At 38.0% G+C, this 16,315-nt stretch overlaps 1 protein-coding gene across 5 annotated transcripts in view; it reads left to right on the forward strand.

Annotated features, from left to right (window-relative positions):
• Positions 1-16,315, forward strand: part of LOC120508604 (SPHK1 interactor, AKAP domain containing) — a 64,944-nt gene that overhangs the window by 6,427 nt on the left and 42,202 nt on the right. For 4 of the 5 annotated variants that reach the window (XM_039722365.1, XM_039722371.1, XM_039722366.1 and 1 more), the window contains exon 2: positions 11,948-12,050. In XM_039722365.1, coding sequence (XP_039578299.1) covers positions 11,948-12,050 — 103 coding nt within the window. Of the gene's footprint in view, positions 1-5,564; positions 5,682-11,947; positions 12,051-16,315 lie in introns of all 5 variants that reach the window. The other variant, XM_039722369.1, reaches the window with a different exon arrangement.

A 16,315-nucleotide genomic window follows, 5' to 3' on the forward strand; every position in this document is an offset into this window, starting at 1 on the left:
CCTCAGTAATTTGCTTCACTTCAAGACTTGCCTGGTTATTATTAAATATCTGGCTACTGCAAGTGCCCACAACACACAATAAGTAGTTATCAAAGTTATGTTTCCTCTTGGTTGTGGCATCACAATTTCTTTTATATCTAATTATTCTTGACTGCTATGTAAGAAAGTGTCATTTGTAAGTCTTGATTAAATTTAATTTATCGCTGAAAGAAGAAGTTCTTTTCTAAAACTGCTAACACAGAACTTGATGCTGGAGTACATATTTCACTGGACATTCTATTACATGAATTGCTGGGAAACTGAAATTGGTTGAACGAGTACATTGTTGTGGTGTAGTTAAAACTTTCTAAAGAAAGATGCACAGATTTTCATAGGACTTACTTGTATTTTCTTTTAGCAGTGAAAAACGTGTGGTCTTCATGCAGTCTCTGTGAGATTGCACAGTTATCAAAATTTCATGTACAGACATTCCATCAGCCATGGAGCTGTTCATTACATGCAGTGGCTCTTCAGAATAAATAAAGGAAGAAAGAAACAACTCTTAGTTTTCAGAGCTGTGTTTAAATCAGGTCCCAATCCGTTTCCCCTAAGATGCATTTGTAACCATCTGTGCTATTTCAATTTGAAAAGAGAAGAAATCAAATCAGCAGGGTAATGTTTCAACAACATACTTATAGATTGCTCCTCTTCTATGTTGTCAGGGCAATGTCCTCCTTCTCAGTGAAAAATGTGTATTACCATTGTAGACATCTAATAAAAATGAACAGGTCATTTATTTTTAAAAGGAAAAGATTTGCGTGCTGTGGTGTTGAAATAAAAACCTACTATCCTCCCATAAACTCTGGAATAAGGCTTTCCCCCCAACTGGAATAAAACAAAATGCTTCTTGAATATTTAAAAATACAGAAGTAATAGCGCAGCTCTTAGGGAGCTTAGTTATAGATCACATTGTATCTTCCAAGTCCTTCAATCCTAAACACAATACATGCCATAAATTCAGTGAAATCCAGTGGTTACTTTATCCACTTTCCCAAAGGTAGCATATATGACCTGTATCACTGTTTGCATGATGTAATTTAAGGTTAGCATAGCTACCAAAGACAGAGTTTTGGTACTTTTACAAATATACCCATATTTCTCAGATTTTGGAAATCTGTGCATTATGGAACGGTGCATATAAGATAGAGGTGTCTTTTGGTACTGGCAACAGTAGCAGATTTTTATTTCATACAAGAAAAATTATTTCATAGTTAAGTATGTATTTGTTGGATGCAGCAGGTGATTTTCTGGTTCAGAAGACAAGGCTTTTAAGGCATCACGTATAAGAAAAATAATTGACTACTGAAAAAATAGTGACAGACCATAAACAAATAACATAAATACAAATACTAGTCCAAGTCCAATAATGAAACAAACAAAGAGGCTGTAGGACTGGATTTACTTTGCATTAATTGCTTTTGCATACACAGAACCAGATCTGTGTGTTTCCTGTGACTTTCTGTAGCTGCAATTGTTACAGTGACCCCCAATAATGAAACAATGGGCAGGAATTTGGTGAAACCTGGGTTTAAGTACATACTTGGTTTTTTGTGCCTTTGAATTGAAAGAGCTTAGTGTTGATCAGAGTAAAATTTAAACACCCCCAAAGACATAAAACAAGTGGCAACCTCTACTCTTAATGAAGTTAATATTAATAGGAGGAAGAGCTGGTTTTTTGGGTTTTTTTTTTCATTAGTTGTAAGTGTAGGGATACTCACTTGGCAAGTACTCACAGAATCACACTGCAGGCAGTGATAAAGTTGTCTGGGAGCTTAAGCTGAGCTCAGTCCGTGGTGCAGATGGTCCTGCTGGGCCTTGTGCGTCCCAGTGGGAACAAGTTAACCATGTCAAGCCCAGGTATCACAACAGTTTCATAATTAATCTGAAGTTCATTGCAAAGCAGTGGCAGTTTATCTACATCATGCTACCAAGGAATTAATTAAATTAGTAACACATTGACCTGATTCACTGTTAGACTCCCAGGGATAATGTCCCATGTTCATTATAGAGTATGAAAGACTGTAGATTTTGGAGAGTAGAAAGAAACATTCGTACTGCCAAAAAAGCTCAAGTTTCTTGGACTGAAATCTCATGCTTTTTTTAAGCTGGTATAAGTGAGGAAAAAGTTGTGAATGTTGCCTTCACCTACCACTCAATCCTGTTAATCGCATTACAGTCCATGGAAAAAAAATCACAAATTGAAGCAAGTTAAACCAAATACAATGTTTGCAGTATCTTGACAGAATGGCACAAAAGCATGTTTTATTATATTAAAAGCCAAGTTGATTAGAGGCAGTTTCATTTTGTTCACGTGCTTTTTTTAAAAAAACATACTTTTAAGCTAATGAGTTTTGAGATTTTTTTTTCTCTCTAATCACAGACTGTACTCATTGACATATTCACACAGCATCAAATTTGGTAAGATTTTTGTTTCTTTGGGATATGGGTAGCAAATCAGTTGTTCAAGAATATTTCAGAATATTACATATGTAAAATATATTAAAATAAGATCTGTTGTGAATAAACCATGACAAAATGTATTCTTTGGCATTAAAATAAACAGAAAGTACCCTGACATTTCAACTAGCTCATTTAAGAATGTAACTGCAGGTGGTCATAGAAACAATACTGAATTAAAGAGAATAGGAAATTTCTGTGAATATTTCAGATGAAAACACTTGTTTTTAGACTATTGTTTTAACTTTCTAGTATCATTAGCAAGGTAAAAACATATTGCTTTCTGAACTCTATCATAATCCTAGACAATATTTTGGAAGGTTTAGCAGGAATCTAAACCAACTTGGCTTTCTTGCAAATTGAAAGGGCTGGGAAACATAATGAAGTTGAAGAAATATATATGTTCACTAGAAATAATATATTTGTTGGATAGGTACTTTAGAAAGAACTTTAGATACCATTAAGGTAAAATATTTCCCATAATCAAAACTGAGTTTAGTAGGGACAAATATCACAACTATATAGTGTCATTTTGACCAGTTTTATTTTTAATGCATAGATATGTTGGTATAAGTGGCTAACCAAAGGAACTAATTACAATAGGCTACAAATTGCCCTCATTTTACAGCTGTAGAAATGATGTTACAATTGGGCAGTGTGATTACTGAGAGCAGAGGAAGAAGAGCAAACTCTCCTTGGAAGAGTATCAGCCAGATCTCCCGGCCTTGCTCACAGCAGCAAAACCTTGGTTCTCTTGTGGATGAGTGGAAGGGATGAATTCAAGCATTTGGGTTCAAAACACCTGCTTCAATCTGTTCTGCCAAACAGGAGATCAAAATGTCTTTGGTGGCTCCCAAAATACCTGCAAGCCACCATTGTGTGAGGGTGAGGCTAATCTGCCTGTTTCACTTGAAGCACTCCCTCCTTCACGACTGAGAACGTCCACACAGGCTGACCTGGTTATTTATTTGCTGGTAGGAGGGATTGCTCTGCTCTGTCACTGTCCCTGTGTGTGACACTGGTTCAGCTAGGGCATGCCTTACAGATTCTTGATAATAGGAACTCCTGATCACCTCATCATCTTTTTCTCCCTCTGCTGTGATTGACTTGGATCACACAAATGCTCCTCTACCCCATCTCCCCCCCTTCCAAAAACAGGAAAAAAAGAAAAAATAAAAGAAGTTGTCATGCTTTACTGATCAGTTCTGTGGCTTACTGGTAGCTGGGGAGTCTTCAGGCATTTGGAATAAATATTTTTTTATAATTTCCTATAGTATCCAGAGATATTAACTTCTGTGATATGGACAGGTGCATCTTCACTACACTGAAGCAAATTCTTATGCTTTGTAATAAAGAACATCATGATACTAAAACCACTTGGCTTGTCATATGCCTACTTTTTTGTTTCCAAGGCCCCAGGCTATTCCATAATTCAAATTCTGTGTTGGAAAATCTGGTTTTCCAGTATCAGTAGTCCATTTTCACTAACAGTTTTTCCCTTTTATGTTTTTAAAAGTAGCTGAAAGTGATGCTGCAACAGTGGGAAATTCCCAAGCTCCTATCTTAAATATCTGTATTTAGGTACAGACAGGACCCCTTCCTTAATCTCATAATTCCAAAGCCAGATTTATTATTTCTGTGGAGAGGTGGTACAAAGAATTTCAGAAAGTCTGCTGATTAGTAAAATGCCGTTCAGAAGATGAAAGTGATGTTCACCTTCTGATCACGCACATAATCCTGACTACCTACCACATTCCAATTATGCTTGTACAGTCTATTTGATTTGTAATCAATCTAAAAAGGAAAACACACGAACAGCTAGCAAGTTTTGATTAGCTACACACATTTTCTATTCAAATAAAATTGTGACATATGCATTTACTTCTAAGTTATGAACATCTTTGTCACATTACTCTTCCCTTCAGAAATATTCAATATCTGTCTTGAATATAATCACTGAAAATCTTTTATAAATTAAATTGCAGATCTTTAGAGGATGGCCTTGAAAAAAAAAATGTCAGATAGTGAAATACTTGTTTGCATGTGCTGTGCTTTGAGGCTTGTTTTGTCAGAATTTTACTATTGTTGCTCTGATGCTCCAAATGAGACTCACATTTGTTGATGACAAAAGCTGGTTGAGAAGCTTGTCTGTGATGTTTGGCTATATAATATAAATGGGATGCCAGAAATTCTTAATGAATGAGTTCGGGGGAGATTTACATCCTCCACGTAAAAACACTGGTGTCTTCCTGTGTCGTGTTGCACTGCTTGTCCTGAGATGCCCAGCTGACAGTTTGTGCACAGCAAAAGCATGAGAGGAGCAGGCAGTGAGCACAATTTGTTTGTTAGACACAAGAAACATATAAAACAGGCTGTGAAAAATTACCCAGTGGTTTATGGCATGACAGCCTAATTTTCGATGTCTTTGATGTCATCCTGAAAAGTGCTGAGAATTTCTATTTCTAGTTGAAATCTGTGGGAGCTGGTTGCACATTTGTTATGTATTTAAATTGGACCAAATTTCACCAGTTTCCAGCTGTGTCACAATGTTTTTTCCATTCTTTTTAAAGGAGGATCAGACAACATCATACATTTGAGCTATTACATTGTGCTGCACTAACAACACATCCTGTATTAAGAATATGCATTGCCATCGAAAATGCAGAAATAATATAAATTTCTTAATAAACACACAGTCATGAACAATTTTTGCTAGAATGGAAAAACAATTTCCTCTTTTGTTCTCCTTTCCACAGCACAAGGACTAGTAATGTTGTACAGTGCACCTACATATGCTAAGTGAATAAGGGATTTTTTGTGGGACATCATTTTAAGAATATTTCAGATTTTATATTGGTTTTTGCTGACCAGTAGGCTTAAATAGTAGCAATTCTATTGCTTTGCTGCAGAGGAAATGAAACTACCTTATTCTGATGTTTCTGTGATACCTGTGCCTGTATCTCCCTAAAACCGTCTTCACTATCAGCACTGCTCATTTATGTTATGTGTATACAGACTAATTGCTCAAAGAATCCTTCCTTTAACAAGATTTCTTATCTTTCCTGCAGTCAAACCCTCACCAGAGCCTTAGTTTCCCACTGGCTGGCACTCCAGACCTGAGTACAAACTCCTTGCTTTTGGGGCAGAAAAGCAGTCTGAGTTGTCTTTCAGTCCATCTCCATAAGGTAAAGTCCTTTAGCCTTCCCTGCATTTAAGGGTCTGTTCCTCAATCTTCTCCAAGTCAGTCATTCTTCTTCAGCAGACCTTGCTGGTCTCTAGCTTTTAATCCAGGTCATCTTTTTGTACCTTCTAAAACACTCTCCACCTCAGGAACTCAGCAGAAGCTCCAGTTACCTGTGAATTGGTGTGGGCATTTCCCACCCAAAGAGATCTCAACAGTTCCTCCTGTTCTTTCCAGTAGTTTCCTCTGACTAAGGTCCAAGGCCGGAAATAAGGAAACAAGGAAATAACCTTCCAGAACTTATTTCTGGAAGTTTTCCTTATTAAGTAGCCATTCTACCAACAAAGGTCTGTCTAGAACTGGCTTAAAGCCATGCCAAAGCCAGGGATAGGTGGGGAAAAGGCAGGATGGCTATGAGCTGTGTGCAAAAGCCAGTTTTATATTGGGTTGACTCTCTGTCAATAAATTACTGACCATCAAAAGCCACCAGCCCAGTCATCTGTCGTTCAGCTCCTAAGTGCCAACTCTTTGATTCAATTGTCAACTCTCTGAAGTGAATATATCCTGCCACAGCTATTGAATGTGGAGGAGTTTGTCAGACTTGTACATAAAGCCTTGTTATTTTAGCCTTAGTAATTCAATCAGTAAACTCAGGAAGGAAGGAATATTTCTAAGTAGGTCATAAAAAATGTAGTTAGTTTTGTTTACATTTGTTCTTCAGTAAAACTTGTCTGCTCTTTTATAATATTTTAAAAACATGATTTGAAAGAAGGCTGATGATTGCTACTGCTTACAGAGACTTACAGATTTATTTCCTGGTTTAATTTGGAGATCATTCAGGGCTCTTTGGGCATTTTGAAGTGTACCCCAGCATGGATTATCTTTTCTCTGCATCTGTTTTTCATCAGCATGTAGCTAAAGACCTGGTCTTTTGGCAGCTGTATCATTGATAAAAATGAAATGTAAATCAAGAGTACGCAGTAGACACTGTGAAATGAGAAATGAGAATATAAAGCATTTAAACTTCTAGTCTTTTTAGTGTGCTGAACTGTAAAACCCAATCCTGTACCTGTTAGAGTGCACAGACAGTGAAGGGAAGTATTCAGTATTTGTGTTTCCAGTGAAGCCAATAGCAGCCATGGGAGACTGGGAAAAGTCTATTAATACCCTACAAGATGTGATCCTGATATTGCCAGTGATTATATTCTGTTCTTGAGTTCCAAATCCATAACAAAATCAGAAAGACATTTGTTTGAGGTATTTATAGAGCATCTGTTTGACTAACCATCTGTGCTCTGATTGAAGTATACACATTGTCCAGACTGAATAAAAACCGTGTATATGGATTAGAATAGTAACTTTGACACTGTTACATCTAAAGATTTTGCTCCTAGTGACTTTGCTGACCTGTTTACTTGCAAAGGTAAATTTTAAAACTGTAAAATTTGAAAGGTAGAATGAGGAAAGAGTATGTCTAGTCTCTCCACTTCAAAAGGCTTTGAAGTTAAGAGATGCTGTTTGAACACTGCATGCCTTTCAAAACTGCTTCTTGCTTAGGGTCTGGATTTAGCTGGCTGCCTTCCTCAGTTGCTTATTAGATTTTGGGTTTATTTGGGAGGGTAGAAGTAAGAAGATGCTAAGGTATTTTGCTCTGCATTCACTTCTCTCATATTTCTATTTCAAAATGAGATTCATCCCTTTTTTGTTGTTCATGATGTTCACTACAGATTAGCAGAACAACAGAAATGTAGCTCACTATAGCTTGGCATTAATTGCACTGAGAAACCTCCCTGTGTTCATTCAGTTTGCTTCCTTCCAGATTATTTTTTTCATGGATCAGTATGTTTGCTGTGTTCAAAATGCCAAGATTAGGAGTCATAATGAAAAGAGGAAAAGCAGCAGGCTGTAATATGATTGATTCAAAAAATATATATCTAATGGTCACTTACTATTTCTTGAGATTGCTCCTTAGGAATGATTATTGAACAGCAAGTTTTGGGAAGATGGTTATGCTTGTTCAAGATGGTAGGAAATTGAAGTTTCTGAAACTGTTTCACAAGATTAATTTTCTTTAGTGGTAACCTGGGGAATTCTTTAAATTACTTCATCTTAGTTGATGTAGCACCATCTGCCACATCTGCAAAGGAGATAATTATTTTTAGGAGCAGCTGTGGGTTTTTTGATTAAGTCTTGAGTCATCAGGTCAGTATTTTTGAATTATTTAACATAGGAGAGATGAAGCAATTAGTTTGCATTTTGAACAGTAATACACGATGTCTTATTATTACAGTTAGTGATATAAACCTCATAGCTATTTACTACAGTCCTCTAATTTCCAGGAAATTTGTTTATATTCTTTGTGAGGGCATATAGCTTGTAAGGAAAAAAGTTATCAGTTACAATTCATGAATCACTAAGACAGCACCTGGTGGCAAATGAGTGTGGAGACTTCTCTGTTAATGTAAATACCAAAGTGAAAATTGTGCACTTAACACCAAGTCTTAGGTCCAGGTTCCCAACTTCAGTTTCGAAAGCTGAATTATAGGTTAGGATCTTTCACACCAAAAGAAAACTCTCAAAATGAGCCATTCCTTAACAGAGATTGTTTGCTATGCCCGTGGCTTTTGGTGGTACCTGCAAATCAGATGAGCACATCTAATACAGATCAGCATTCTCCATCCCATACTAAACAAGGGAGCCAAGAAAATATGATAACTGAGACCTAAAAACAGCTTTCTTTATTTTAAAATGAAAAGGCTCCAATCTGTGCCAGATGTCTTGAAAGTCCAGCACTTTGTGTAAGCTCTTAATGTGAAGGAAGGAGCATAGTACGTGAATGCAGAGCTGTCACTTGATGATGAGCTGGCTACGTCTCTGAAAGAGTTTCATTCTGCTACCTGCTATTGAGGAACTAATGAGAGCAGAAGCTTCTCAAAGCCAGAATAGTTTTTCCTTGGAGAGTTAGTGAAAAATAGGTTTATATTACTGCCTTTGCTGCAGAGCGAGGGTGGCAGAGCTGTATGGCCTGAGGAGGGTCTCTTGAGAAAACACCTGTTGAAAATGAAAGCTTGGAAAGGGTACCCATGGGATAAAGAGAAGAGGAAACTTTGCACTAACTGAGAGTTGAGATAATTGAAAAAGAGATGTTGAAAAGCGAAATCCATGTTCGGTGTTGGAAGAAAGATCTGTGCCCCTGAATGTATCTGTGCAGGACCTCACACACTGCACTTCCCTGAGTTACAAAAACTCACTTTTGTGCTGCTGAATTCCCAGCCTGCAGAAGCACAGCTGGGTGCTCATTTTCCCATCAGTTGGCATGCATTGCTGCAAATCTCCTTTGTGTCACAACTAGTCATGTACCTGACTGACCAGCAAGCGTGGCCAGGGGGCTTTACCTGTGCTTCTTCTAGAAACTGTGTCACCATAAACTCAATAGGGAAAAGGCTGTGGAGTCTAAAACAAACTGTAGCTCTCCTATTTTGAGACTTTGAAATTTTTCTGTGTTTCAGTGACTGAACCCTGACTGGTTGAAGCTGTTTGCAGGCAGTGGAGCCCAGAGTTCCTGTCCCTGGCACATCCAGGAGATGAACTGCAGTGCAGCCTGAGAACAGGGGTTCTGCTCAGCACTGACAGAACAAGAGGCGTGAACCTAAGACAGAAAAGAAGCTCTGAAAGTGTTAGAGATGCTTTTAAATGTATTGTCCCTTGTCCTGTGAAACACAGTTGCTGCTTTTTCCTGTGCTCCAAGTAATCAGCTGGATGTGAAATAGAACTCTGAGGACTGGGATAGGTGACAAGAGGATTTAGGTTTAGCAAATTTTGGGAACACCAAAGGCAGTTGGTTTTCCTGTCTGAACTTTAGTATGAGTGGGAGCCTAGTCTCATGTAAAATATTTAGTGGCATTTTACATTTATTTCAATCATCATGTGCTTTTAACAATGTTTTCTATATTTACAAATGAAAAGTGGGCTTATTTTGAAAAGAACACAGATTTTACAGGATTAAGAAGCTTTTACAGATCATTTCACTTTCCGCATGATTTGGAGGAGAGCTTTACTTCTGTATGGGACATGTCATGTGCTACCCCTTGCTGAAATACTGTCCAGAGGTAGCACAGATTTGTTTATAATCCGGAATGTAACTCTTCAACTACATTTTTCAGCTATACTTCAATGTGATATTCTATTTGTACTGTTTAATTAAGTTCCAAAGAAGGCTTTCAGGTAGTTGTCAAATTCTTATCTTTGTTGCTGTTAGCCTCAGCAATGCTTCACGCGGGGAAGTTTTGTTCCTTGCACACAGTGAAACTGAGAGCAAATAATCATTAGCAGCCCACCAGCCCCCTGTGGCAGGGTCCCTCAGCCTTCCTCTCAGTGAAGAGCAGGAGAAAAGAGTACCACAGGCCTTGTAGTTCAACCTGGAGGTCAGCCTTAATCTGTAATTTTCTGTTAGATTGCAGAGGTGATGCATCTTATAAAAAGAGGCAGTGCACAGCTTCTGCTGGAAGTGGTGAGTTTTACCTCGTCCAAAGGCTGCATCTCAATGTGGACTTATCAAGTAGGATACTTAGATAAGATTTGACCCTCTGAATATGAGGTTCCTACTTTAGATGGAGACAGAAAGCCAGAATTGACTTAATGTGTTTAATTTCCCTCATTCTGTTAAAGAACTCAGTAAAAATGCTATTTTGCTGTGTCAAATGCCAGAGAAATTGACTGCCCAGAAATATTAGGTGTATCTATATCATCTGAACAATGAAGCAGAGTTTTGTAAACAGGCAAAAGTTTTCTTTCTAAGTACAAATGACGCTGGTATCTTCCAGAGTATTAAGTGGTAACACACTTTCCAAGTGAAGTCAGTTAACCCTCTGGTCTCTCTTGTGCATCTAAATTCAGTCCTCCCATGTGATTCATGAAACTTCCCCCCAGCTAGCAATTAACAAGTCCTAAACTAGTTTTTGGGTTTTTTTTTTCACTTTTCTAATTCCCGCACATCTAGATACTTTTTAAAATTATTATGGAATAGCACCACACACATCAGCAGAATTCTCATTGACAAAGTTTCTTACCAGTGGGAATGCATATATTCACAGCTAGTCCTAAGCAGTGTCAGGTGAAAGGTGCATGGATCTTTGAGGGAAAGGTGGCCTCAGTCATGCTTGGCTCTGGATTTCAGGAAAAGAAAGTGCAAGTGGCCTCCTGGTAACCTGCTGGTTTACACTCCAGTGAAGGTGACTGAGGAAAATGCACTTTAGGTTTGGGCATAGCAGGGCAGTCTGTTATCCCATGGGAACCAATGAGAGGTTGTTACTCGAGCCATGGTAACCTGGTCACTCTTCATGGTCCATCACAACATGTGCCACATACTCTTCATAGGTGACTTGCAATTAAAAGCACTCCAAAGATCCAGTCTGGAAAGCAGAACATGATCATGTAGGATACTTCTGCCCTACTATGTTCCTGTAAAAAATAGTCCTTTAGCACATGTGGCTTTTAACTGTGATCATGCCATGACCAGAAGGAGAAGCCTCATTAATTTGGACCAATGTGATTATTAAATGATGGAAGATCTTTGAATACTGGCCTGAACTATTCCAAAAGAAAAGTATGAGGGTTGGTTCTTGTGGTGTATACAAATAATTTGGCTGGGGGAACTTGGTTTTATGGTTTTGTACTTCACATCTGCACAGTTCCAGAGTAAACATGTTTGTTGTGTACCACTGAATCACAAAACAGAACATGTTCATGACTTAGCTTAGCCCCAAACCTACAGTGTACCGAGCTGTTCCATCTAGATTACAGAATACTGCCTCTCCTGTTGTGTTTTTTACTTTGTAATCACTACCCCTTTACTTCCATCCTGGCAGGTAAAAAAGGCAAGATATTTCTGTTGTTTACCAAGCAGAATTATTGCAGCAAGTATTTCATTTGCTGCTTCAAGCTGCCTGCTTACGAAAACAAGCTAGTACCACTTTTTACAGTGGCATTCAGGACAGACAGGTCTGGCTGTAGGCAGTTTATGCTTTCCTCTAGTCTTAGAAAGGCATCAGTCTGCTATTTTATATCCAAAATGTGTAGCTCAGGATAGCCTTCCAAAAAGGGAAAATTAGCAATAAATAGACTAGTAACATCAGCTAGGAGAGTACAGACAGCATCTAGTATTCTAAGTTACATCTCTTTACTGACCTGTGTTTTGGTGTTACTTGAGTTATTTATGTAGCTGAGTCACTGGAAAGATTTTTGGGGGCTTGTTTCTTTTTTGTTCTTCAGCAACTTTGAATCTCCACTGATGCGTGAAGTCCCAGAGCGCCAAGGCAGCAGCACAGACAGTTCTGCAAGCAGTTTGGGAAGCTCTGTCACAGCATGTAAGAAGGTAACTTTTAAGTTTATGTTATATTCAAAGTCCAGTATATATATATATATATATACCTTTGCTTTTTTAGCCTTCAGCTTTCTTTAGGAATACAAAATTTAAGGGATACTTTGAAAAGGTTTGATACAGAAAAGTAACTTAGTGGTTCTGTTATGGTATCTTGCAAGTTTTGTCTGCCTGGTCTGTACTTGTCTGGTCCCAAAATACATTATACATATATAGGAGATAAACTACCATTGAAGATTTCTAATTTACCTCATTATCTGGCATTTCATTATATGAAATAAAAGCCATGTATAGCATGAATACCTTCAGGACTGCTCTTCAATAAATGACAAGTTTCTGGGACCCAGACAGAGCTTTGCTTCTCTCAGGTGAATGCAATGGAGGGTCCTTCATGAAAAAAACTTTGATTGGAATGGTTTCTACAACAAGAGGTGGTATAGACTGCTGTTATTTCTTCCTAAAATCATGTTTATATGTTATGATTAATTTAATTTAGAGCATGTGGGGGGGAAAAAAGTGACACCTGTGTGTGTGTGTGTCATTAGGAGAGGTCGAATGTCATTTTATGCATGTAGCTAATTTCAGTACAACTGACAATAAAAGGTGAAGACCTTTTATTCCTCCTTCCTAGGAGCTTGTTATGGCAGTACAGTCTGAGGGAAGGGGGCACTACCAGAGACTACTGGGGAGGACAGTCTGTCTTTCACCTCACCCTGCAGTAAACCTCAGAGCTCTACTGTCTCCCACAGGCATAATTCTGGAGCTGAAAAGATAGCATTTGTTTTAAACTTTCACAGATCATTCAGTCTTCTCATAATTCTTTCTTTTAATAATGCTTTCATTTTGGGCTTGGAGGTTTTTCTTTTGCTGTTTGTTTTTTGTTTGTTTGTTTTGTGTAAGAAGAGCAAAGGATAAAACATGTAGATGCTAAAGTTTTTTTCCTTATACTGAAAACCACACACAGAAAATTTGTTAGATATAATATCACTGATATAAAAAGAGAACTCAACAAGACAGATGTGTATGCTGGGACTGGGCTTTTCTTCCTCACCCCAACATGGCTAAAAGATAAAATGTCAATATTTCATTTGATTAAAGGACTCATTTGCAAAATGACACTTAGTTTTTAAAAATACTGCTGACTGTAATTGGAATCCTGATATAGACAGAAAATCTACTGTGTGGGAAAACATCTTAAATTTTCATTTAATCTCAGAGTTGTTTATACAAGAGTGAAGGACTGTGGCGCAACACTAAGTGCCACCACTGCCTTCACAAAAAAGCCCTGGTTACCTTCATGAGTATCACTCTCTTTTAAAGGGTAGCCTGTATCACATGGTTGAGAGCTGCTTCACCTGTCAGTCATAAAATTTGAGCTGTTCATTGTAAAACAAGTCAATTCTATGACTGTCAGCACACTGAAAGAAGTTATTCACTTCTGACAATACTTCTGACAAACAGCAGGTTTTGGGCTTCTTTACACTTTTGTCAGAGGAAGTTTACCTTTTGTGCATGTGTGTGTGGAAAAGGATGAAGAATTCTCCTTCAGCCTGTGTTAGGTGGTTTTGAAGTTAGATGTGTAACTGGTGGTGGAGTGAAATGCTGTGGGCTCCTGCTGCAAGGGAGCAGTTTAAACACTTGCCTTGCAGGTTCGAGTAGTTATATTTGGCATGAATGGCTCCTGTCAGGAACCACATGAGATGTAGCCTGTTACTACACAGACCAACCTAAATGAATGCAGAAGATGTGCCCCTCAATTTCATTTTATTCTGTATGTCCCACTTTCCTCTCTTTTTTGATGAGTAGTAATTAACCAAAGCAATTAAGATGTTCAGTCACGAAGAGGCAGATGTTTCATTTGTGGAGCAGAGCCTTTTTAATGCTGTCTCGGTTATAGATATTTACTGTATTTTAATGTCTTGTGATCTAAATCAGGGAGCAGGAAGCTGTTACACTAAACTCATATGCAGTATTTTCCTCTGGGAAAGAGTGACTTTTCTAATCCACACTCTGCTAGAGGCTGATTTAGTTCATTGATTCACAACACACTGAGTAATGCTGACGGCTGAGTCTCTAGATGAGAGTGGAAAACTTTTTTTTAGAACCATGAATTACTGCTGATTTCACATTTAGTGCATGATGCAGATTCATCCTGAATTATTTTCTGAGTGTGATGATCCTGCTCCAAACCAGATATACAGCCCTACAGTGTGTGCAGCTGTCACATGAGGATGGTCAATGAATCAAATTCTGCTTTCAGTTTTCAGCTGATAGGAAAAATCCTAACAATGTGTCAGTGGAATTGGCCCTGCACTTGTCTTAATTAAATAAGAATGAAGATAAGTAGAAGACAGGAGGATGAAATTTTGGCAAGTGATACTGTTTGCCTTAAAGGGCAGGACTGCAGACTGACAGCTGAAGGAGAAGAGGGTTCGTTTTCTTGTCATTTGGTACAGACCACCTCAGTATATTTTGAAAAAAATGCTTAAATGCAAGAATGGCAGTGGTAATATGCTGGTAGAGATACAAAGAGTACCAGTTCTCACATTGCTTTTGATTAATTAACTACCTCTGTTACTTTAGATAAACTCCTTCAAGCTTATACACTTTTGATCATTGTAGTCATATATTATTTTACTAGAAAGACTTCCATATGTTCATTTAAAAGTGTTAATATCCCATCAAGTTTTCATGCATGTGCAAACTCCCACAAACTCTAAACTCATGAACCTATTTAAGAGACAGGACTGCCTTACAATAGTAAGAAGCTGTAAGAAATATTCAATTTATTCTTACTATATGTGTGTCTTTGATCACAATAAGACTATCTGTTACCAATGAAATATGCCCAAAAGTTGACATGGCTTCTAGAGATACATTTTTGCACAGCAGGTGTGTGTACCCTACCTGTTACCAGCATTGCAGGCAGCCCAAATTATCCTTGCTCCCCAGAAGTACTAAGGGGAAAGCTCTGAGCCATATCATATCTACATGGTCGTAATGAAAGAATTTGTCTTTCATAAGATGGAGTTTGAACTGATCCAAGGTTTACCCCTCAGTGCTGCCACCCTTGATTCAAATGTCACCTCCATCTCCTGAGCACCACTCAGACCTGTGTAAACCAGACCATGTGCAAGAACACCTCTGGCACACGTTCCTACATTCCCCCATCCCCACAGCGCTGTCTTTTAGGAATAGTTTCTGGAGCCTTTCCAAATTACTTTGAGGTGGTCTCTGTTCCTTAGATCTGACCAGCTGACCTCTGCCAACTTATCTACTTAAGGTTACTTGGAAATCACATGCTATCCAAAACTTCCATGTAGTGGCTTCAAAGTCTGTTATGAAAAGCTGCATACAAAAATTTAAATGCAATATAAATCCTTGGAACTCATAAACCACTCTGGAGTGACTCAAGCTTGGCAACCAGGACCTGACCTGACCAGAACAAAACATTTGCCTTTACCAGTAGTTGCTTCCTGATAAAAAAAAAAAAATCTCTGAAAGAAAATTAAAGCTACCAAGGGTCATTTAACATCCCACAGGAGACAAAGTGGGTGAAGTGTGGGCTGCCCAGATAATTTCATGAGTTTTTCATGTACAATGTACATGTGCTGTGATTGAGCTGCTCTGAAATGCACACCAAGTCCTTCTGAGACAAAGATGAGCAGCACCAAGGATATCTGCAGCTTGTTTTGGCATGATAAATTTCTGCCTATCACAGTTTCTCAGAAGCTGTCTGAGTTTTGGGAAAGAAAGATCTAAAGTGATTAAGGTTGAAGAAAAATTCACTGTGATCTTTAAGGAAATTAAACAAGATTGCTTGTTACAGGAAAAGCTGTTTGAGCTTAAAAAAAAGTTTCCTGTGTATGAAAAATTTTGTTTTAACAGGCTATTAGAACCTCAGCCCTTGGGGATGAGAATATCTAGAATCTAATTAAATCTGAAATCATATATATATGTGTGTTTATGTGTGTTTTTGTATATGTTCAATTCTGTGTTGTCTTCACAAAGCCTCCGTGAATGGTAATTTTTCAGAAGGAGGAAACGAATGCTTAATTCTAGATTTTACCAACCAGTTCATAATGTTTCAAGATTTCCTAAAAAAAACCAACCAACCAAAAAAAAAAAACCCAAAAAAACCACAAAACCAAAAAAAAAAAAAAATTAAAAACCAAACCCACACAGCAGTTGGTTACACTAACTATTAAACTAAATTGTTTCTTTGGGATATGGAGTGTATTATTTTCCCTGTCTAGTCT

Source organism: Passer montanus, unplaced genomic scaffold (assembly GCF_014805655.1).
Source record: "Passer montanus isolate IOZ18808 unplaced genomic scaffold, ASM1480565v1 scaffold48, whole genome shotgun sequence".
Lineage (NCBI taxonomy): Eukaryota > Metazoa > Chordata > Aves > Passeriformes > Passeridae > Passer > Passer montanus.